The 22,113-nt window shown below is 47.5% G+C and overlaps 1 protein-coding gene across 7 annotated transcripts in view; it reads left to right on the top strand.

The window, feature by feature from the left end:
- ADAM12 (ADAM metallopeptidase domain 12) overlaps positions 1-22,113 on the top strand; it is a 346,655-nt gene that overhangs the window by 205,065 nt on the left and 119,477 nt on the right. For all 7 annotated transcript variants that reach the window (XM_034985935.1, XM_034985934.1, XM_034985939.1 and 4 more), the window contains 2 exons: positions 1,569-1,647; positions 18,091-18,167. In XM_034985935.1, coding sequence (XP_034841826.1) covers positions 1,569-1,647; positions 18,091-18,167 — 156 coding nt within the window. The remainder of the gene's footprint in view (positions 1-1,568; positions 1,648-18,090; positions 18,168-22,113) is intronic.

The raw sequence follows: 22,113 nt of genomic DNA, 5'->3' as shown, positions 1-22,113 counted from the left end.
GAGTAGAGGCAAAGTGGGTCCCCCGCACACCTGGAAAGCCTCCCCCTTTCTCCCCTCTGCCAGAGCTGAGTGATGGCTTGGTCCTCTGGGCAGCGTCCTTGGAAAGCAAGGGACCAGGCTGAGGGAAGCCCAGTGAGCATATTTTTGGAGCTCTGAGAACAAGGAGACAAGACTTCTTCCCAGAGGTCCCAGCTCACCGCATGCTGTAGGGAAGATTTCTGACGGGCTCGCTTGGATCCCATGTTTATCTCTGGACTGGAAGCCGAGCGACCCCCAGCACAATGAACAGTGTGAAGCGCATTCTCTGAAGGCTGGGGTTGCGGGGAGACAGCATCATTGGCAGGCACTGTACCTCCTGCAAAGTCCAGTGTTTAAGACAGTTCTCAACTCCTCATTGCCCAGGCAGATGCAACCCAGGCTCCATGCACAGGGACCCTTCCCTGTCTCGCACCCAGCCAGCTCCCCAGATTTCAGACCTTAAGTCTCCTGGCCTTGCCATCCTCTGCCTGGAATTCCCTCCTGCTCCCACCCCTCCTTTGTCTGGCCAACTGCTGCTCCAGAGGCAGGCTTCCTGTGTGGAGCCTTCTCCTTCCGCAACATCCCACCTACCATGTTCCGTCCGCCCAGTGAGACTGTGCCTCCCTCTGTGGCCGCCCCCCGCACACTGGGTGGGGTCTCCTCTGTCACCCTGCCAGGCTGCAGTGTCCTTATTTACCTATGTACCCTTGCACCTAGTACAGCACCTCACATGCAGTAAGAGCACAGGAACGATCTGTTCTCGTTCTGTTGAAAGAGAAGAAAAGAGCGCATATTACAAAAGAAATGGCTAAATAATTTAAAACGTAAAGAAGCTCATGCTTGACTCTCATCCATGAAGATCTAGTGGACCACATACAATTTTAGTTAGGATAAAGAGGGCTTCTCCTCTCCCCTTCAGTTTATCTTAAAAATTTGATACTGCAATGTGTCCGAAATCATTTTTCCTCACCTCCTGTAGCACTGCTTTGAACATTTCACTGTTGTTCTGAGCTCTTCTTTGACATTTGCATATCGATAGCTGCTTCTCTCACCCAAGGAAATATCAGCAGGGGCAATATTGTGGACCCAGAATTATTTTCCCAATAGGTGGCGCCACCATTGATTCTAGATGGGAGAGCCTGGTGACAGCCAGGCAGGTAATTCTCCCAACCTGGAAACCTGCACATGCGATTTGCAGAAGAGTGTGTGTTCTGTGCACGTTCCAGCATGCACGTGCACTTGTGTGCATGTGTTGCTGGGTGTGCATACGCCTGGGAGTGTGTTGGAGGAACGAGGTGAGAGAGAGGGAAGGCTCCACGTGTAATGTGGGCGCTGTTGTGCGAAGCACATGTGTCTGAATCCCACCTGCCTGGGTCTCCTCGCACCTCCTTCCTGAATAGGGTGGAACGTCCTCTGGGAGCCTTATGGGGTCATCTGTAGAATAAGGATGGGTCAGATGCTGGCTGCCCAGTGGCCTAGAAACTCACAAGCAACCTATCAATACGATGTTACACTCATCTTTTTTGTGTGTTGTTTCTGCTTTTCCACAGAGGTCTCATTGCTAGCAGTTTCACGGAAACTCATTATCTGCAAGATGGCACTGATACCTCCCTCAGTCGAAATCACACGGTAAGTCCGGCAGCAAGACCCCCATGATCCCGTGCTATCAAATCTGGGCTTGCACTTTGCGGCTGTTTTATCCTAGCAAAGTCACACGCCCAGGTTCTTCCCTTAGATCCCGTGAAGAGCCTGTGCATCCTCAGGATTTGGGCGTTGCATCCTAGCTCCAGGAAAACTTGGCCTTGGCCAGCTTTGTGCCGGGACAGGCCTTGGGGCATGGCTGACCTTGAAACCACCTTCCAACCACTGGGGGCTGCTCAGTTAGGCAAACCGCTTCTAGAAAACGTAGCAAAAGTTCAAGATGGCTTGGAAAGCCGTCATCCCTGGGCTGCACTTAGCTGTGTTACACTTTAAGCATCTTAAAGAAATTCAAAGGAAACCTGATTCTGGTGAACCTAGACATGTATCCCACTTATTAGAAATGCAACCTACCTATTGTAAGTGTATCCACCATAAATAAATGTATAAGCCGCTTATTTATATAAATGATAAATCCACCATAAATAATATAGTTCTATATCGTGGTTGTTACTATAATATGACCTTTATCACCTTTTAGCTTTCCTGGTATTTGAAGTTTTATATGTAACTTGGACAAGATGCTAATTTTATCTGATCCTTTAACAAGTGCTTACTGGGCACCCTCTGTGCTCAGCCTGTGTATGTGAATATAGGGATTTAAAGAGAGTTGCTGCCCTCTGAGGACTAGGAAAATTACTTAAAAAATAAAAAGCTGTGGATATTTGTTGTAAAAAGAATTAGCTTAGAGGAAGGCTTTACATTTACAGCTGAAGTGTTGTCAAGCAGCTGTGAGTATCAGCAGGGATCTCTCCCTTCTGTGAACTATGCCAACGCTGCTTTTCTTTATCACGTGTTCGGCACGTGGCAAGTACAAATTGATACCTTCAGACTCATAGCAGTTTATTTGGTGGAATGACCTAATACTGATCTTCCAGCCTGAAGAAAGCACATAGAAGTCCTGGATAAAATATAACCGTCTATGAACTTCTGTTAATACCTGGTCAAGCTTAAAAGAGAGTCCAGGAAATCCCCGGAGGCAGCAACAAAGAGGGAATGTAAGCTCAGAGCAGTAGGCTGGTGAGTTGGGGTCATGGGACCTCAAAGGGTTACCTGGTGCTTGGGATTTGGGGCAAGAGAAGTGGGCACCTACAACTGAGAGTCCACAAAAACTGGGCCCCCAGAGAGCTGCTTCCTCTGTGAAAAAGGGACAAGAAGAACTCTAGTCCAGAGAAGGGACAACGAAGAGATTGTCTCAAGGTATCTTGGATTGAAGAAAGCTCTCATAAAAAACAGAGAAATTGAAACCCCAGCTAGCCTTATAAGTATATGTTTGCAGTGGGGTGGACTAGTGTCTAAATTTCTAATACCTGTATAGAAATGTAATTCCCAGCCAGTATATTGACCTCAAAAATATATTGGGACCAATCGTAGCCTGACTGGTCCCAAATCAGCAATCCTGGGTCCCCTGGGCTGAAGCCAACCCAAAATAGTTCTGTAGAGATATCTCTATGGCTCAGATCATGAGACGCCCATGCCAAAAACAAAGAATACTGATGAGTCCCAAATCAAAATTACAAAACACACAGTGAGAAAAGCCACTATAAGTGAGCATTGGTGGACAAGAATAACAAGAGAACCAGCACCTCTGGGAATGCAAGATAATAGAAAAATCAGACAAATTTGTAAATATTTTAAAGACAACAGAATAGAACTAATAGAATTCCAGAGTGAAGGGGCACTTGGGTAGCTCAGTCAGTGGAGCGTCTGACTCTTGATTTCGGCTCAGGCTGTGATCTCAGGGTCATGAGATCAAGCCCTGCGTCAGGCTCTGTACTCAGCATGGAGTCTGCTTGAGATTCTCTCTTTCCCTCTGCCCCTCCCCCTACTCGTGCACTCTCTCTCTAAAATAAATAAATAAATAAAATCTATTTTTTAAAAAAAGAAATTCCAGAGTGAAGATACAGAAAGAAAGAAAATAGAAAAGAAGCAGTGTTTAAACCGAGTGTGATGAGAAGGTCCCGGAATTGAAGAAAGACATGCATCGCAAGTAGGAAGAATAACAATAAATTCCCACCAGGATGGCTGGTAGTAAAACTGCAGACCACCAAGGATGAAATCATAAAACCACCTGAGATAAAAGAGACATTTGTACAAAATGACAAGCAAACCCACAACAGACTTCTTGTCAGCAACTACAAAATTAAAGTTTCAGAAAACCAAGGGAAAATTACAAAAATAATAGTAAAATACATTTGCACACAAAGACGAGAGAATTTACTATTCTCAAATTCTAACAGAGTATCTACCAAAGGGGCTATTGCAGGAAGAAAGAAATGGAACACAAGAGGCAAGGGTAGTAGGAATCAGAGGCAATAGTAAGCAAAATAAGTGCATGTGAATAAATTTAAGTAAGCTATTTAAAATAATAATTACAACAATAATGACTAAATTTGGATGTTTTAAGACAAGATGAGCAAATAGTACAAATTTAAGAATTTGTATTGTACTTGACAATAATACAGATACAGATTAACTTCAGCTTTTGATAAATATCTTGCCAATTTAAGTATAACCCTTAAAAGAATAGAAAAGCAGAACATATAATTCCAAATAATCGACGGTGAACAAAAATAGTGTATCAGCTCAGGAGAGGGCAGGAAAGAAGGAAAAGGATTTGAAAAGCAGAGTAGATATAAAACACAAAACAATTACATAAAAATGAGTCAACATAGTAATCTAATTATATGTAAATAGATTGAACTTGTTTGTTAAAATAAAAACAGAATATCTGCTTAGAACTTAAAATCCAGCTACATAATTTTTACAAGATTCACACGCAAAATACGAAATGATTGTGAAAGGAGTAGAAAATATATAGTAGACAAATATTAACTTAAAGAAAGCTGCTTTCATAGCATTAGTATCAGATGAGCTAGATCTTCAGGCAAAGAGAAAAGGCATTATTATGGATAAAAGGGTTGATTACTTAATGATAAAAGGAACAATTCAAAAGAATGGTAAAATAACTGTGAACCTATGCGTACCAGTAAAATAGCCTCAAAATCTGTGAAGCAATAATCAAAAGAATTAAAATAAACTGACAAATCCACAACCAGAGAGGGAGATTTAAATATACCTCTCTCAGAAATAAAGATTTTAAAAGATGAGCTGAAATTAATGAAAGGGAAGACCAAAAAAAAATTGAGAGAGTCAAGCCAAAAGATGGTTCTTTGAAAATATTAGTAAAATGAATAAAAAACAAATCTAATCGTGAAGAAAGAAGAATTCCCAAGCAATGGTATTAAGAACACAAAGACAGGCATAACTATTGCCATACAGAGATTTTGAGAATCACAGGAATGCTATCAACATTACTAACCATTTTCTTAAAAATGTAAATTCTTAACGCTGTTCAAGGTGAAACAAAAATGTAAATATAACTATATAAATAAATTAAATCAAAAATAGTATTTTTTAAGTCCCCCCCCCAAAATAATATCAAACCCAAATATTTTATCAGGTAACTTTTGCCAAACCTATAAAGAACAAATAGTCCCTGAGAATTCTTTTTTTAAGGAGGAGAGGGGAACTATAAAAATCAGCAAAAGAGCATCCACAACATGAATATTATAGACTAGTTTCAATTATGAACATAGTTGCAAAAATCCTAAATAAAATATTTACAGATCACATCCAGCACATATTTTTAAAACTACTTTGTGACCAAATGGTACGTATTTGAGGAATGCAAAAATAGTTCAGCATCAGTGTATCTAAGAATGTAATTTAATGTATTAGTATCTCTAGATGAAAAGTATTATTATAACTGATATCATTTCTTCAAATATAATCCAAAGTATTTATCATGTAGATTATAAGAGCTCTTATGGGTGGGGAATGGCAGATTGGCAGAATCGCTGATAGACCAGAGGCGAGAAAATCTGTTAGGGACCTAATGTAGTTGACGAAGGTTTTGCCCACAGAAGTAGCCTTGCAATGGATGGAACTGGGCAGAGTAAAGAAAACTTGAAGAGGCAGAAGAGACAAAATCCAGTGACAGTGGATGAGGGGTGTGTCACCAACAGTGCTCAGTCCCTTCTGCTTAGGTGCTCAGCGGGCCATGTGTTCTCACTGGCACCATTAAGGAGCAGTTGTTGGTTTGGGAAGGCAGAGGGGACAGTGAGGACAGGTTTGTCCCCATTGAGTCTGTAGTGGGACAGCCAAGTAAAGGTGTTCAATAGGCAGCTGGGTATATGAATCTGGAGTCCAGGAGAAAGATGGAGGTAAAAAATGAAGATCTGATGATCGACCTCAGGTCCAGTCATTGGCGCCATCATTTCACACTTGACTTTCTGGTTTTTCCTCTTTTTTCTCCTAGGATGCTCTCATTTAATATATGCTTTATAGTTATCACTAAGGCTGTCTTCACAGTGTAATTGCTGTTCCAGATAGAAACAGAAAAAAGAGATCTGAGCAATGCAGTGACAGTAAGCTTGAGTCCTCCACTTACCCATCATATGTGAGGGTGAGTGTCCCTCTTCTAGCATGGACACACCCAGAATGTGTAAGATATGCTCCCAAAGTTATTCCACCAGTTTTGTGGTTTTGGTTTCAATCTCCCTTACTAATTTTCCTTTTCTTAGGCAATTTTTTTTCCTTTTTTCTCATGTGGGAAGACAAATATGATAAGAGAGAAGAAGAGACAGAGGACTAGGGACCCGGACAGTGCGGGCTGTAGGCTACAGAGGTAGCCGTCTTAGAGACTAGCCACATGGGACCGTGCCAGCATGCTAACAGTGGCCATCTCTGTGTGGGGAGGCTCTGGATTTTTCTATTTTCTGTGATTTTTGTGTATATATGGTGAGTGGGAGGATTATGTTTTCTTTCTTCTTGTTTCTCTACAAGGTCAGTGTATAGACAGGCAAATGTCTACCCCATCCATCTATTCATCCCTCACTCCTCTGCACGGAAGTGTCTTTTATAGGGAGAAGAGGTGGGAGCACGCAGGCCCGACAACCCTGGTCCCTGTTCATTGGGGAGCGGGGAGAGCCCATGCCTGGAAGGGGCCTTGCTGTCCTCCCTCAGTCAATGGTGGCTGAGGCTTGCCCATTCCCTCCATGGAGTATTCTCAGAAATAGGGTTCTGCAGCCCCAGCATCCCTGAGATGGGCCCCAAGGCTTGGCTAGCAAGGACGGAGTGGTAGGGGTGAAGGTTGGAAATTGTACAATGCTTCAGTTCCACCCAGGCCTAAGTTGTAGCCTCTAACGGAATATACCAGAAGCCCCTTTTTTTGAAGGTAATTAAACATGAAAGTGTTTTTGATTTCCATCTGACTCTGAATCTAGTTCTTGTAGGTGAAGCAACTGGAGGATAAATTAACTGGCACCTCCAAGCCTCCAAAAACAGCAAGCACATATCGCTTGTACAATTATAAAGAGAACGACATGTCTTGTAATCCAGCATCAACATTGTCCCCTTCCTTTGCTCCCATTCTGTGCCTTTAGCCATGTTACTGTAAAGGTAAGGAGTGAACAGTCTTCCCCACTAAAGAGAATCCACAGCCCTAGACAGCCAGTCCTTCCAACAGAAACCCCTTGAGCGGAGTCCATGACCTCTTCTTGTCTTTCATGGTAAGGAGACAGACGCAGCTTTTGGGGTTTTGTTTTTATTGAATCAGGCTGGAGAACAAAAAAGAAATGTGCTGACTCATCTTCTTATCCCCTGAAGTCAGCACACAATGGATTTTCCTAAATTTAAGATTATATAAAAATAAGAACCACTTTTGGCTGTAGTACCCTCTTTTTTAAAATTTCATCTCTCAACCATCAGCATAAGCTGGTTGACAGGCAGAGTAGTGGCTGATTTTAATTTTGGAATTAATCGCTTGTCTTTTATCTCTCCATTGTCCTGACAGGCTGAAATACTTGTGGTTTTACCCTTTGCTGGCCACATCTGAGGGAAGATTATGTTTTATATTGTTACTTTTAACAAGGCCTGTGGGAGACAATGACATGACATTTGTGCTGTTTGCATCTCAGAACACAAACTCCGGGAGAGGCCGGAGTAACCCTCCAGAACCCCTCCTGAGTGTTGTTCGCGCTCGGTGGGAAGGCACCCATCTGCTGCCCTGCGCTAACTGAGTACCTCCGCACTGCCAAGGCCCTGTGGCCGCCACTGAGGGTACAGCAGGGGTTGACTATAGACAAGGGGGCCTACATGGGGCCAGAAGGAGGAGACTGACATTTTTCCCAGAATCTCACACCTAATCAAAAATCTGTGATAAATGTGCTGAAGGGAAGGTTGAGGGGCCTAATCTGGTCTAAGGGATCATGGAAGCCTTTGTGGAGGAAGGGACACGTGAACCAAAATCTGAAGGTTGAGGAGACATGAACCAGGGGACGGGTGAGGGAAGCACATTCTGGGCTGATGCTGAGCTTTACTTGCAAGCAGGGGATGTTTAAAAGTTGACAGGGGCTGGAGTGTGGAGGACTTGGCGGCCACGATGATACATGTGGTTGTCCTGGAGGAACACTGGGAAGGCATAAGAGGTCTCAACCTCGGTGTCAAGACCAGTGTAGGCTTTGAAAGACCCACTGGTGGCAACACCAAGCAAGAGCAGGGATTCGGCAAGATAAGGCGGCTGGCTCTTCTGGAAAAGCCTAAAGCCCAGGGGAGAGGACCTGGCCGCTGAGGCCAGGGCCAGGAGATGGAGAAGGGAAGTGTCTGACCTTAGATGCGTGAGCTGTGCCCAGAAAGTTCCATTTGTTGCATGTGTTTCTCTTGGAAAAACTTATGAAAATATTTGCTTGGTGGGTGCCAATAGGAGACCAGTCAGTGTTAACTGAGGCTGGACCTCAGATAGGTGTGAAATCCAGTATTTTGATCAAAAGCACTGTTTGGGTGACATCCCATCCATTTCCCTGGTAAATGTTTCCTATCAAAAAGGAGTCGATAGGGCGCCTGGGTGGCTCAGTCGTTAAGTGTCTGCCTTTGGCTCAGGTCAGGATCCCAGGGTCCTGGGATCGAGCCCCGCATCGGGCTCCCTGCTCAGCGGGAAGCCTCCTTCTCCCTCTCCCACTCTCCCTGCTTGTGTTCCCTCTCTCGCTGTGTCTCTCTCTGTCAAATAAATAAAATCTTTAATAAAAAAAAAAAAAGGAGTCGAGGGGCGCCTGGGTGGCTCAGTCAGTTAAGTGTCTGACTCTTGACTTTGGCTCAGGTCATGAACTCAGGGTTGTTGCAACGAGCTCCGTGTTGGGCTCCGCACTCAGCAGAGTCTACTTGAGATTCTCTCTCTCCCTCTTCCTCTGCCTCTTCCCCTGACTCTCTCCCTTTCAAAAAAAAAAAAAAAAGGAGTCAAATCTCTGCAGTTGACTTGGACTAAACACATCAGGGCAAGTGGATATTAGGGAGTCAACTTCATTCCTCGACAGTTAGAAAGCATCAGAAATGTGTGAAAAGATGACTCTGGATATAGGAGGGAAGTCACAGGTCATTCACATCCCGTAAGTGTAGCAGGTGTGAGCAAGGTTTGTTATCAGACTCTTAAGAAATGCTTTAAAATGGCTTTAATTTCCCTGCCTTCACTGTATCTACATTCATGCAATCCATGTACTCTTCCCAGAAGGCTGCCCTGTTCTTCCACCGACTGACGCACTGACCGTGTCCCACGGTGACCCCACCCCACTGCATCTTCCACCCTTCCTTGTCCACAGACCCTTCTGTGGTTCTGGCACAGGCCTTGCCTTCTGCCCAGCCAGAAGGTGTCACAGCCACCTAACCTTTTCTCCCCACTCCTAGTCTCACCTGGGTTCCATCCAACCCCTGTTCCTGCCTCAGCAGTCCTTCCAGAACATCTTTCTAGGTGTGCCATTCCCTGTTGCACTGATTCCGATCCTTCTAAATCATCAATAGCTTCCCCAGTGCCCCCTTACTCTTAGACGAGTGTGCACATTCCCCAGCGGTGCCATACCTCCTCTTCGTGCCTGCACCGTTCACGCGGACACTCGCCCAACAACAGACGTGTGCTGAATGCTCGGTATGTCAGAGTCAGCAATATGCAAGGCAAGGTGTAAAGTGCTTTTCAGACATTTTGTTGTTTGATCCTCCCAATAAATCAGTGTTTGCTATTTTTATGCCCAGATAAGGAATCTGAGATGTAGCAGGGTTAAATCACTAGATCAAACCCACAGGGGATAAGGATTAACCCATGTAGCCAGACTCTAGAATCAGAGCTCCTGGCCACTGTGATCCTGCCTCTGATTCACTTGGAACAGAACATGGAAGGGTCTCTGTTCCATGTTCCTGGCTGTGGTGTCTGTTGTTAATGGAATTAGTCTAGAAAACTGTAGCAGGCTGGATTAGGGAATGGACTAGCATTCATCTGCAAGGAGACACCCAGCACATGCTTCTGGGGGAGTGCACAGGGTGTTCTGCTCATCTTCAGTCCTGGAGCATGGAAAGGAAGCCCGAACGGCCCTCTGGGAATTTGCTGAGCGCATCGTTCTGAAGCCCAACTGAATGCAGATCAGTAAGGGTGCCGTGCTTTGTAGCAGTTTACAGAAGGGAGCAGGACACAGGCCCTGTCCTCAGGGAGCATGCGGTCTGACTACAAACGACACGACAGGCCCATGGCAAGGATACTTAAGGAGCCAAATAATGGGAGCACCAAACCCACGTGGAATCTGGAATGAGTTCCCAGAGGAACCCCAGGTTTGGGTGACTTCCTTTTTCCAAATTGTTGGAAAGGGAAGGCTCTGAGTGAGGCCTTCTGTCTGGAGGCAGGATCACAAGCCAGGGAGGCAGACTGCCCAGGTTCAAATCCCAGCCGAAGCACTTAACCAGCCACGAATGTGAACATGAAACAGACCCTAGAACCTGGCACACAGTCAGGGCTTTAGAAAAGCGAGCCAGCTGTAGCCACGGCCTACAACAATTCATAACCACCCAGGACCATACGTTGCTTTGGAAGTTCCTCTATATTAGGATAGCAGGATGAGAAAGTGGGCCTCGGCCAGGAAAGGGGGTGATGCACTGTGCTGAGCACAGTGTTCTTAAGGAGCGTGCGTCCTGGTGAAATGGCTACTGGCCCATCTGCTCTTCTGACCTGGCTCCCTCCAGGCCCCTCCTGCTCGTGTTCACAGTTCTGCAAAGTCCCACACAGCATGCAAGTGGATTTGGAGCTGGGAGTTAGGAACCCATGCGGGAGTATAAGAAAATCAGCCCCCTTCTCTCCAGTGTGTCCATTGTTCTCACACATTCATTCATTCAGCAAAAACACACCGAGCTAGGGTTTAGCACAGAGGAAAGTTGAGTTTATGGCACAATGGGTTTAAAATACCTATTTTCATATTCGAGATCTATGGGGGTGCCTTACATGTCACAAACTCTCCTTATGTAATGTTTATTTGATCCCTAAAACCCTAGGCAATCAGGGTCACTCCCATTTCACAGATGAAAAACTGACACTCTGCGTCTCCAATTCCAAGACTTTCGACTCGGGATCCAACAAGCGCTCTCACTCGTGCAGACATCCTGTTTCCAGGCCCAGTTTGCTGGGAGGTCCCGAGGAACGTGAACATGATTTCTTAAGCATGTGTTCCCTGATGCAGAATTCCAACACAGCGAAATAATGTGAATGGCCCCTGAGGTTCGTCCTTTATAGTTGCTTAACCAGACCTGTTTCTTGTTAGAGCTGAGAGCAAAGATAGCCCTGGGAGTATGGGTGTGGTAACTTACTTCTCAGCCATCCTGTCCCGCACACTCTCAAGGCCAAGCGTAACGTAGCCCAACCAGAGAAACGCACGGCTGCGAAATTACTTTTTCCTTTGCTCGAATGCACCACCGTGTTTTAGTCTCAAGCAAACCATGTGGTATGTGGGGGCCCGATGTTCCATGCAAGGGAACACGGCCTAGACCGTGGTCGTGCTGACATATGCATGCGGGCCAGCAGCTCACACAGACACATGCACGTGCACGCATGCACACACACGTATGCTCCCACACACGTGCACACGCTTCCACGCAGACCCACACGCACGCACTCACCCTCGGACCCCTTCTATCTGCAGGGCTCTCTGCGGGTTTGGAAATCACTTTCCCTCGGTTTCCTGAGTGGCACTGGGATAGACTCTGTTGTACTTGAGAAGGCATTCCGTCCAAGTTTGGGTTTTAGGTGATAGCTTTTATTTCGGAAAAGAGAGATCTGTGAGGTCACATGTTCATTGCAGCAGGACACGGGGAGAAGCCATCTGGCCTGGAGTCGAGAGGCCTAAATGTTAGTCCCCCCTAAATGTTAGCCCACTGACCAACTCTGTGGCCTTCGACAGCCACTTAACCAGTCAGGGCCTCCGTTTCCGTATCTGCTCGGGAAGGGGGTTGCCTGAAAGAGGAAGGTTGCCCTCAGATGGCCTGAAGCTTCCTTCCAGCTAGAACACTGTGTGATCCAAATACTAAATCAAGGCAGTTTGGCACGTTACATATGGTGTGGCTGGGGGTAGGATGGGGGTGGCTATAAACTTCCCAAGGAAAGGAGGCATTGAAAATAATTTTCACTCAGCATATTCCCTAAGAGACTTTGTCTGCTCCCAGTCCTTTTGAATCACAAGGTCAGGCCGTTTTTGTTAGCAGTTTAGCAGATAAAATTCCTTTCTTTCTAGTCCGCTGAGAGTTGGATAACAGAATTCGTATTTTACTTCCCATATGGCAGAGAGTGGAGGGCTCCTCTTCTCAAGCTCAAGGGTTCTCATTCCATCTCCCTCTTACCCACCATTACATTTGATTGATAGTATTAAAACAGAAGGAAAACTTATTTTACTGGAGTGGGGAAATGCATTAGGTTAAGTAATAAGTATATAAAATACATGGTTAGAGGTTTTTGTAAAGGAAAAGATGTAATTTTGTGGTTATGCGTGTTTGGGACTGTTTTCTAGGTTATGTTTTGTTGGTACAAATAGAATGTATTGGATCAGCAGAACCAGCAGCATCGACGTGCTAACGGGACAGTGTCTTGTTCAGAGACGCCACTACAGACATGGGTGTGATAAAAAGGGACAGTGGCTGACACTCTTGAGGCTGTGGAAGGGGGTGCTTTGGGAACGTTTGCCAGGGAAAACAACAGGATCGGTAGCTGCAGTGCGCCCTGGGCGCACGGCCTCCCCGGGCAGACAGATGCCGTTCTGTGTCTCGCTGGTGTACCCCCCTCCACACCCAACAGGCCGGGTGTTTGTGAATCCGTAAGGTCCGGTGGATTCCTGCCTTCTAGCATCAGTCGATGGGAGGCAAGCTGGCTCTCGGATACGGTGGTAAGCCCTTGCCTGGAGACCCCAGAGCGGGCCCTGCTCCACATGCCTGAGCGAGAGGCAGGGGGAGGCGAAACCTCCCAGAGAGCGGGAGGCTACGTCTCTTCCACTCCTCGTAATCAGATTCACAACCAATTATGTGGCACATGGTGTGATGAGTATGTGTTTCTGAGTTTGAGTTTATCCGTATGACTTACTGCGTCCTCAAAATGAAATCACATTTGTGTAAGCATGTAGTGCATCATATTGAAAAAATCAAAACTTCATGACATTCGAATTGTCCTGGAGAATCTGGAGTTTGGAGTTCTAGTAGCTATGCTTGGTAATCTGAGAAGTTAAGGAGTGAGCAGCAGGCTTGTTAGCTGTCCGAAGATGAATCGAACGTAGTTTTAGCGCTAGGAAATAAGTTATGAACTCTGGTAACGACCGAGAGAGACGGGATGGCTTCGGGACCAGCTCATGCGAGTGAAGATCCACCCCCGCCTCCATTATCAGCGCTACTTCAACTTAGTTGGTGAACTGGAAATTAATTTTATACTAATTTGTTCTCGGCTCATGCTTTAATGAGCTTATATTTCTGGGTCTTTAATTTGAAAGTACGTTTGATAAATAATCTATTAAAAAATAGAGACTGAGAATAAATGAGTTTGAAATTTCAGAGGTCAGTAATTAAGATTATTGTCACTATTTGGGTTTTCTTTGTTTAACCAATACTCAGCTACCAATGCAACATTTCATATTTCTCTAAAACGAGGCAAAATCTGTGATGTATGATGGGTGACAGATAAAAACCATGATTCTGGGCGCCCTGGGCAGCCTAAACTGATCAGCTCCTGCTCTTTCGCTTTCTGAGTCTTTTCCGCTCTGATGTGCCTGCTGGGCACCCAGGACCGAAATCCCCCCGCTGGGACCCCTCTGGTGCCCTGGGGCATTACGCTCCAGTTACATAACCTCATCATGATTAGGAATTGTTATCACAACTCCCTTAGGTACACAGGTCCACTTATCTAGAGAGAGGGGGCCGTGGAGCCTTTCAAAAGTAATTTCAAGCGGAAACTAAAAAGGCAAGCAAGTTCTGGGTGGGTACCTGATATGGCAGGCTGGCAGGTGTCCCCTGCCACCATCCCAATGCATTCCTTCCTGAGCCACCTGCTTATTGGAGAGGTCAGACTCACCATGGCTGTGAGTGCCCAGCTCCTGCCCTAGAACCTTCCAGGCAAGCAGAACTAACCCCCGTCCCTGAACTGCCGGCCCCTCCTCCATTGCCTCCCATCTCTGCACATGCTTTCCCTCTGTGAGTGGTTCCCTCTCCTGACTTCGCCCCTGGACATCTAGCCACCCCACTCCTCAGCATTGCCTGGAGGCCAAAAAAGAGCCACGAACTTTCATTGTTTGCAGTCAATATAATCAACAACATAAAAAAATCCAAGATAGGCTACTAAGTTTATACAAACTATAAACCAAGCTGATAAGATGGTCTGATATGGAATAACTTAAAAAAAAAAGTTTTCCTTTACATGAAAAATAATCATGTATAAGACGTAATAGAAAAAAGATCCTATTTGTGGTATCAACAAAACTGCCCAATACCTAGGAATAAGCCTGATGAAAGCTTTGCAATGGCAATATGAAAAAAAATCCAAGACTAGACTGAAGGACATAATAACAACCTTATTAATGGAAACATACCATGTACATGAATAGGAAAATTGATCTTGGTAGATTATAACAATGGATTATTATTTTTTTAAAGATTTTATTTATTTATTTGAGAGAGAGCATGAGCAGGGCAGAGGGAGAGGGAGAAGCAGGTCTCCCGCCAAGTCGGGAGCCCGATGCGGAACTCAGTCTCAGGACCCGGGATCATGACCTGAGCCGAAGGCAGACGCTTAACTGACTGAGCCACCCAGGCGCCCATATTACAGTGGATTATTAACCACATTATTAATATAATATAATTTCAATGGATTATTAGGAAGTTTAAAATTTGATTCCAGAATTCAGCTGGAAGAGAAAATAGGCAGCAATATCCTAGAAACATTTGAAGAAAAGAACAGAACCAAAGAAAACCTGCCCTCAACAAGGTTGCCAAGATAGCCCTTTAACAAATGGCTCTGGATCACCTGCATGTGCACATGCAGAAGAATGAGACTGGACTCCAGCTTCAAGCCATGTACAAAAATTAATTCAGTGTAGATCAATGTGAAATTAATTCAATGTAGATTAATTCAATGTGAATATAAGAGCTAAACTTGTAGAACTCCTAAAAGAAAACATAGGTGGAAATCTTCAGCACCTTGAGATAATGGTTTCTTTGATATGGCACTGAAAACATAAGCAACCAAAGGGAAAAACAGACCTCATCAAAACGATCAACTTTCGTGCTTCAAAAGAGATGCTCGAGAAAAATGAAAGGACAGCCCACAAAGAGGGGGAAGATATTTGCAAATCATATATCGTAGTATATACCCAAGAAAACCAAAAATGTGCATCCACACGGGAAGTTGTATGCAGATGTTCATGGCGGCACTATTCACAATTGCCAAAAAGTGGAAACAACCCAAGTTCCCCTCAACTGATGAATGGATAAACAAAATTTGGCATTTCCAGACTGTGTCCTGTTATTCTGCAATAGAAAGGAATGACCCATGCTACAACCTGAATGAGCCTTGTAAACGTTATGCTGAGTGAAAGAAGCCAGACACAAAGGGCCACGTTAAGTATGAATCCACTGCCACGAAATGAATGAATAAGCAAATCCATAGAGAGAGGAAGCTGAGGCAGAAGGAGCGGGTCCAGGGAAGTGAGGGCTGGTGGGGATGAGATTTCTTCGAAGTGGCAAAAATGTTTTGCAGTTAGACAGTGGTGCAGCTGTACAACATTCTGAACCCGCTAACTGTATGCTTTTAAAGGGTGAATGCTGTGGTATGTGAATTTAATCTTAATCAAAACAGAGAACTTGTTCTATCTGACATCCAAATGTGGGATGGCACAATAGGAACTAAACCGTGTGGCGATCCTGGCATGGAAATGGACAAATGGAGGTTGGTCTCAAGTGGGACAGCTCATGGAGTACAAAAGCAGAGCCGCGGGCATCCCGTATATGACACGTAGCACCTCCGATCACCAGGAAAGGGGAAATGGTGGCAGAGAACAGCTGGGTCTCAGTTTGTGGGGGACAGATTCTAACCTCACCACCCTCAAAGAATAAATTTCAGATAGATTAAAGGGCTAAGTATAAGACTATGGAAATAGGGCGCCTGGGTGGCTCAGTTGGTTAAGCGACTGCCTTTGGCTCAGGTCATGATCCCGGAGTCCTGGGATCAAGTCCCACATCGGGCTCCCAGCTCAGCGGGGAGCCTGCTTCTCCCTCCCACCCTATCCCCTCTCATGCTGTTTCTCTCTCTCTATCTCTCTCTCTCTCAAATAAATAAAAAATTTTTTTTAAAAAGCTTTTAAAAAAAAAAAAGACTATGGAAATAGAAGAAAATAAAGGACATACGTGTGACCTTGAGGAAAGCCACCCTAAGTGGTACATAAAATTCATAAAGAGGAAGATGGAAAATTTGGCTTTATAAGAATGGGAAACTGTACAACCAAAGATATCATAAGTTAAAAAAAATCATTTCTCACATAGTAAGCAAAGTATTAGTATCCTGTATTTTTTGAGAACTTCTAGAAAAGTCAAAATAACAAGTGTCCAGCGCTCTCATCTCCCTCCTTGAGTTGCCTTTCAGATGGTCCCAGAAGTCTGTCCTCTACTCAGATAATCTCTACAGATAACCTTGACCCCTTTATTGAGGTGTTACAGGATGTCATTGGCTGCTTAATCCCATCCGGTCAGCCCTCTTTCTTTTTTTTTTTTTTTTAAGATTATTTATTTATTTATTTGTCAGAGAGAGATTGAGAGAGAGCGCACGCACAAGCAGGGGGAGTGGCAGGCGGGAGAGGATGCAGGCTCCCCGCTGAGCAAGGAGCCCGAAGCGGAACTTGATCCCAGGACCCTGGGATCATGACCTGGGCTGAAGGCAGACTTTTGTTTTGTTTTGTTTTTGTTTTTGTCCTCTAATGGCTGTTCCTCTACCGTTGTGGTTTTTTTAAATTTTTATTCCTATGTTAATCACCATACATTACATTAGTTTTTGATGTAGTGTTCCATGAAGGCAGACGCTTAACCGACTGAGCCACCCAGGTGTCCCAGTCCAGTCCTCTTAGCAAAGTCAAGGTCGTCTTGGGCAGAACAGCTGGACACCAAGCTCTGCTCCGGGAAAAGTGAGTAAAGGAGCCATGTGCTGTGGTGGATGCAGCGGGGATGGGCTGAAGCCCAATGCCCACTCGCTCTGCTCCTTCCACGCCGCCTCTTCTGCTGGGCCACGTGGCTGGTGTGCACAGGCCACAAAAGAGGCAAATGGAGCCCACTTAGCATTTCTTGCCTGTCAGCCACTTAGTGGGGGCCGCCCTATAACTCTGTTATGTGGATTCTGGACAGATCTCTGTCTCAGTAAGGAAGGGTCTGTGCTGTGGTTTCTTGTTGCAAGCAGTAACCTTATTCAAGAAGTGGAATTCTGCAGGTGTCACATGGGGACTTCTGTCGTAGACCGAAAAGACCTTCTTATTTTTCTTTTCCTGCTGAGAGAGACCGACAGCTCTCGACTGGGCAATTCAGGGCAGTCCCCTCCAGCTGCCATCTCATCTGCTTTTCTGGTTCCAGAAGCCATAGATTTAGGCCACGTTTTGTTACATTTCACAGTGTGCTTAAATAAGCCATGCGGGTCCTCATCTTGTTACAAAAGACAACTTGCAAGAGGGTAAGGTGGTGATGTCCATGTGCTCTGCTCTGCCGCTGGGTTTTGTGAAACACTCCACATCAGAGCTTCCCTGAAGGGTGTCAGAGACAAGAGTGGGACCGGGATGCAGCTTAACACCCCACTCATCATCTCTAAGTAAATCAGACCTTCCTGCCAGAGATCCTGGCCGGGTCACGCTGGGCTTAGCATTAAATATTGACTGGTTCAGTATTTTATGCCAAAAGGGAATCCCATAGCTGAAAGCAGGAGAAGGGGGTTGGAGGCGGTTGGCTTATAGTGAGCGGGCGAGAAGCTACGTGACTGAGCCGACTTTCTCCTCCTTGCAGGGTCACTGTTACTACCACGGACACGTGCAAGGATACTCTGGCTCCACAGCCAGTCTCAGCACTTGCTCTGGCCTCAGGTAAGTGGCCCTCTCAGGGCCAGCTCCGGTCTTGAGCATGACCACCACCTCCTCCTTCTCCCATTTGCTCTCAAGGATCAAGAGTAAATGGTGGGGCCTGAGCCTCCACCCAGCGAGACAGAGAATCCCTGCTGGACACCTCGCAGGAGCACATCGCACGCAGGATCTTAGTTTCTCTGCCACGGCAACTCTTTCTAGAAGGTTCTCAGGCCTGGTGGGCTGAGAGCCACTGAACGTGCTGAGTTTCTACATCCAAGGATTTTGTGACGATCTTTTGTTTATGTGGCTCTTGTGCTTAGTAATTCCCGGTGTTAGAAGGTAGGAGCTCAGGTACTAGTGTTCAGGCTGTGTGCTCGTCCACCGAGCCTCCCCTCGTTAGAGGTGAAGCCGAGCAAGCAGCTGAACGGAGATCGAGGTGAGTTGAAGCCAGGTGTGGGGTGTAGGGGCTCCGGCTATGAGGCTGCAGCCTGTGTCAGGAAACAGGTCCGTTCCGTGCCGGACGAGCCAGCCTTCACGGCTCGTCCTTCGGGATCACACTCACGCACCAACAGTTGGCTCTCATGTGCTCCCCACGAAAACCAGTTTGTCTGCCCAACTTCCAGCCGCCTCCGCCTTTTTACCGGCTTCATTCATTGGGTTGGTGAACCAGCAGCTCTATCCCCCCATGTCCTGCTTTGCTTGGGCCCCGGGTTCTGTGGGGAGAGGGACAAGGGCCTGGGGGGCGCCAGCTTGAGTGAGACCAGGGCTGCCCTCTGGGTCCCAGGAGCGCCACGTCCCTGGGAGTCCCGCGTGGGGCGCTGTACACTCACGACCCACGGCACCACCCGCAGACACGATCTGCCACACGCACTACCACGCACGCACAGGTAGGTCAAGCTCTGCACGTGTGAGGGAAGTGTGGCTACCCGGCGCTCGTCAGGGTGTGAACAGCTGTGGAAGAAGCCAGAAGCCTCACTGAACACTAGCGGAAACGGGCGCTCTCAGATTCACCCTGACACACGGCAGGCATTTCACGAATACGCTTCAATTAATAACGAGTCCCCGTGGCCGCACCTTATGCACAGCGGCGGTGTCTATGATAAGTCCCCAGCGTCACCCGGCCCGCGGAGCCTGGAGAAGCCCCCCGCCCCGGCTGTGGGACGCACCCGGCCAGGGAAATGCCCGTCCCTGCGTGGGGCCGCCACCCCGAGGATGGGGCTCTCCTGCCAGTGCCAGCCGCTCGGGCCCTGCTTCTCGCTCTCGTGGCCCTTGTGTCTGCCCTCTCTCTTCACTTGCGTGTCAGGGGCCCAGAGCAGAGCAGTCCCTCAGTCGTGCCCCCCAGAGCCAGCCCCTTCCACTGCACCCTCCATCTCCCATCCTGATCCCATTCCCTACCCCCGGGTGCCCTCTATTAACGTGGAACATGCATCCTTCCAGGCTACTGCCCATTCTTCATGACCCAGGTCACCTGCACAATTTACAGATGTCACGAGAGGGCATCCTGTCTCACTCTGCAATTTGCTTTTGTCTTCAGCACTGTTTTGACATCCATCCTCCTTGGCTCACGTGGGACTGGTTCCTTCCTTTGACAAATAGGCTTGAATTTGCCACATCGTATCTCTTCACAGCCTCCATGATGTGCATTTAGGTGGTTTCCTGCTTTTCTCAATTGCAGACCACACTGGTTGTGCCAGGGGCCTCAGGGGGTCTGTGCCTCTGTGCACAGGGCCCGGCGGGGGGCAGGGGGGCTGGCGGGGGACGGGAAGAGCAGATGCCGTGCGGAGGCAGAAGGGCCTTCACTTTTACCAGCAACAGTCCTGCCACTTTGTTCTTCCAAGTGCCTGTCCTAGTTCCCACGCTGGCCATCAGAGCTGAGAGTTCTCTCTCCTCACATCCTCCCCAATCCCTGACATATCTGGTGTATTTTCAATGTTTACCACTGGAATCCAGCAAATTGTACAAAAAAGCTAACCATCCCCCATCCACCCTCTTCCACTCCACTCAGGTAAAACATGGCAGCAGCATGGGGTACCTCTCCCAGCTTTCTCCTCGTCCTGTGCAGGCAAAGCCCGGTGCATGTGTGTGTTTCTCTATTTTTATAAAAATAGGTCACACCTTCCCCTTACTCTACCCTGATCCTTCTGTCTCTGCAAGTCAGGACACAGAAACTTAAATCTCTGGTTCACCCCATTGAGTGTGTACACACACATATCTCTGCACACTATTGCTTTCATAAAGCATTTTTGATACACCATTGATAGGATGTTATTGAACTTTGAAACATCTGCTAATCTGACATGTGAGCAGAGTTATCTTGTTGCCGTTGCATTGGCTGCTCTCCTGTTAATCATTCCTTCAGCAGACATTCCTCGAGTACTTCCTCAGTGTGGGCACTGAAGGAGGTGAAGTGAGCCGTGCGGACGTCTGCAGGAAGCACATTCCTGGCAGAGGGAACAGCATGTGCTAAGCCCCTGACGCAGGAAAATGCCCGGGTTGGCAGAGCAGCAAGGTGGCTGGTGTGGCTGAGGCAGAGGAGGGAGAAGAGGCAGGGGAAGCTGAGGTCAGAGGAGAAGGAGAAGGGCCTTGACCTCTCCCCTGTCTGTGACGGGGGTCACGGGAACTTCGTGCTGCGGTCTGACTTAACGTTCACACGGGTCACTCTGGCGGCTGGGCTGAAAACAGACTGTAAGGGGAGCATGTAGAGGGGCAGAGCTCCGCTGGACTCCTTCCCAGGGATGCTGCCGAGCGACGGGAGCCCGGGCAGAGCTGGCACCTATAGACAAGCAAGAGTCCAGAAACTTCTTCAAGGGCTTAGAGAGGCTCATGCCTCTGGCATCTGCATAAGCCTCTGACCATTTCCTTCTCCACTGAAAGTGCTCTGTGTCTGAGACTCGCTCTCCCGAGGTAGTGTGGGGCACAAATACACGAAGGCACCAAGCTCCTGCTACCGAGGAAGCCATGGGAAAGCCCCTCACGAGGTAGGGCCTCCCAGACGCGAGCGAGCCCGGCAGGCATGCTGGGCGCTGGGAGGAGGGCAGCGTTTGCAAGTGACGAGATGCAGAGAGAGGACCGCCGCTCCCCGTGGACCGAGGTGCGTGAGGGAGGGACTTGGAACGATGAAGTGTCTTCTCGAAAGGCTGTCGGGGGCAGGGGTCAGCAGGGTGAGCTGGGTTTCAGCTGGGGTGAGGAGGGAAGGTCGGGGGAGGGTAGTTGGAGGACGGACCGTGAGTCCCAAGAGCACAGTGGGAAGGTGAGGGGGTGAGGGAGGAGTGAGAATGGGGTCAGTTAGAGGATTAAAGAGCTGTGTGGAGACAGGGCCCCGTCTTGATGGAAAAACCAGAGCTTGGGCTCCTGGGGGAGACAGAGGCAAACAGAAATGAAGGACAGGATGGGGTCAGACCTGATGGCGTCTGGGACGGAGGGGAGGGATGGAGGGGAGTTCACGATGGATGATCTGGGGCCAACAGTAGATGTTTCCACCCTGGAGCACAACAGCCCTAGCAGTGAACTAGCACCGTGAACTAGCTGTCTCCACACAGCTCTTCAATCCTCTAACTGACCCCATTCTCACTCCTCCCCTCACCCCCTCACCTTCCCACTGTGCTCTTGGGACTCACGGTCCGTCCTCCAACTACCCTCCCCCTGACCTTCCCTCCTCGCCCCAGCTGAAACCCAGCTCACCCTGCTGACCCCTGCCCCCGACAGCCTTTCGAGAAGACACTTCATCGTTCCAAGTCCCTCCCTCGCGCACCTCGGTCCACGGGGAGTGGCGGTCCTCTCTCTGCATCTCGTCACTTGCAAACGCTGCCCTCCTCCCAGCGCCCAGCATGCCTGCTGGGCTCGCTCGCATCTGGGAGGCCCTACCTCGTGAGGGGCTTTCCCTTGGCTTCCTCGGTAGCAGGAGCTTGGTGCCTTCGTGTATTTGTGTGACAGTGGACAAGTAGCCAGACCTCTCTGAGCCCCAGTT

This window comes from Mirounga leonina, unplaced genomic scaffold (assembly GCF_011800145.1).
Source record: "Mirounga leonina isolate KUSES-001 unplaced genomic scaffold, KU_Mleo_1.0 Mir_114, whole genome shotgun sequence".
NCBI classification, from domain to species: domain Eukaryota; kingdom Metazoa; phylum Chordata; class Mammalia; order Carnivora; family Phocidae; genus Mirounga; species Mirounga leonina.
This window is presented reverse-complemented; position numbering and strand designations above follow the sequence as displayed.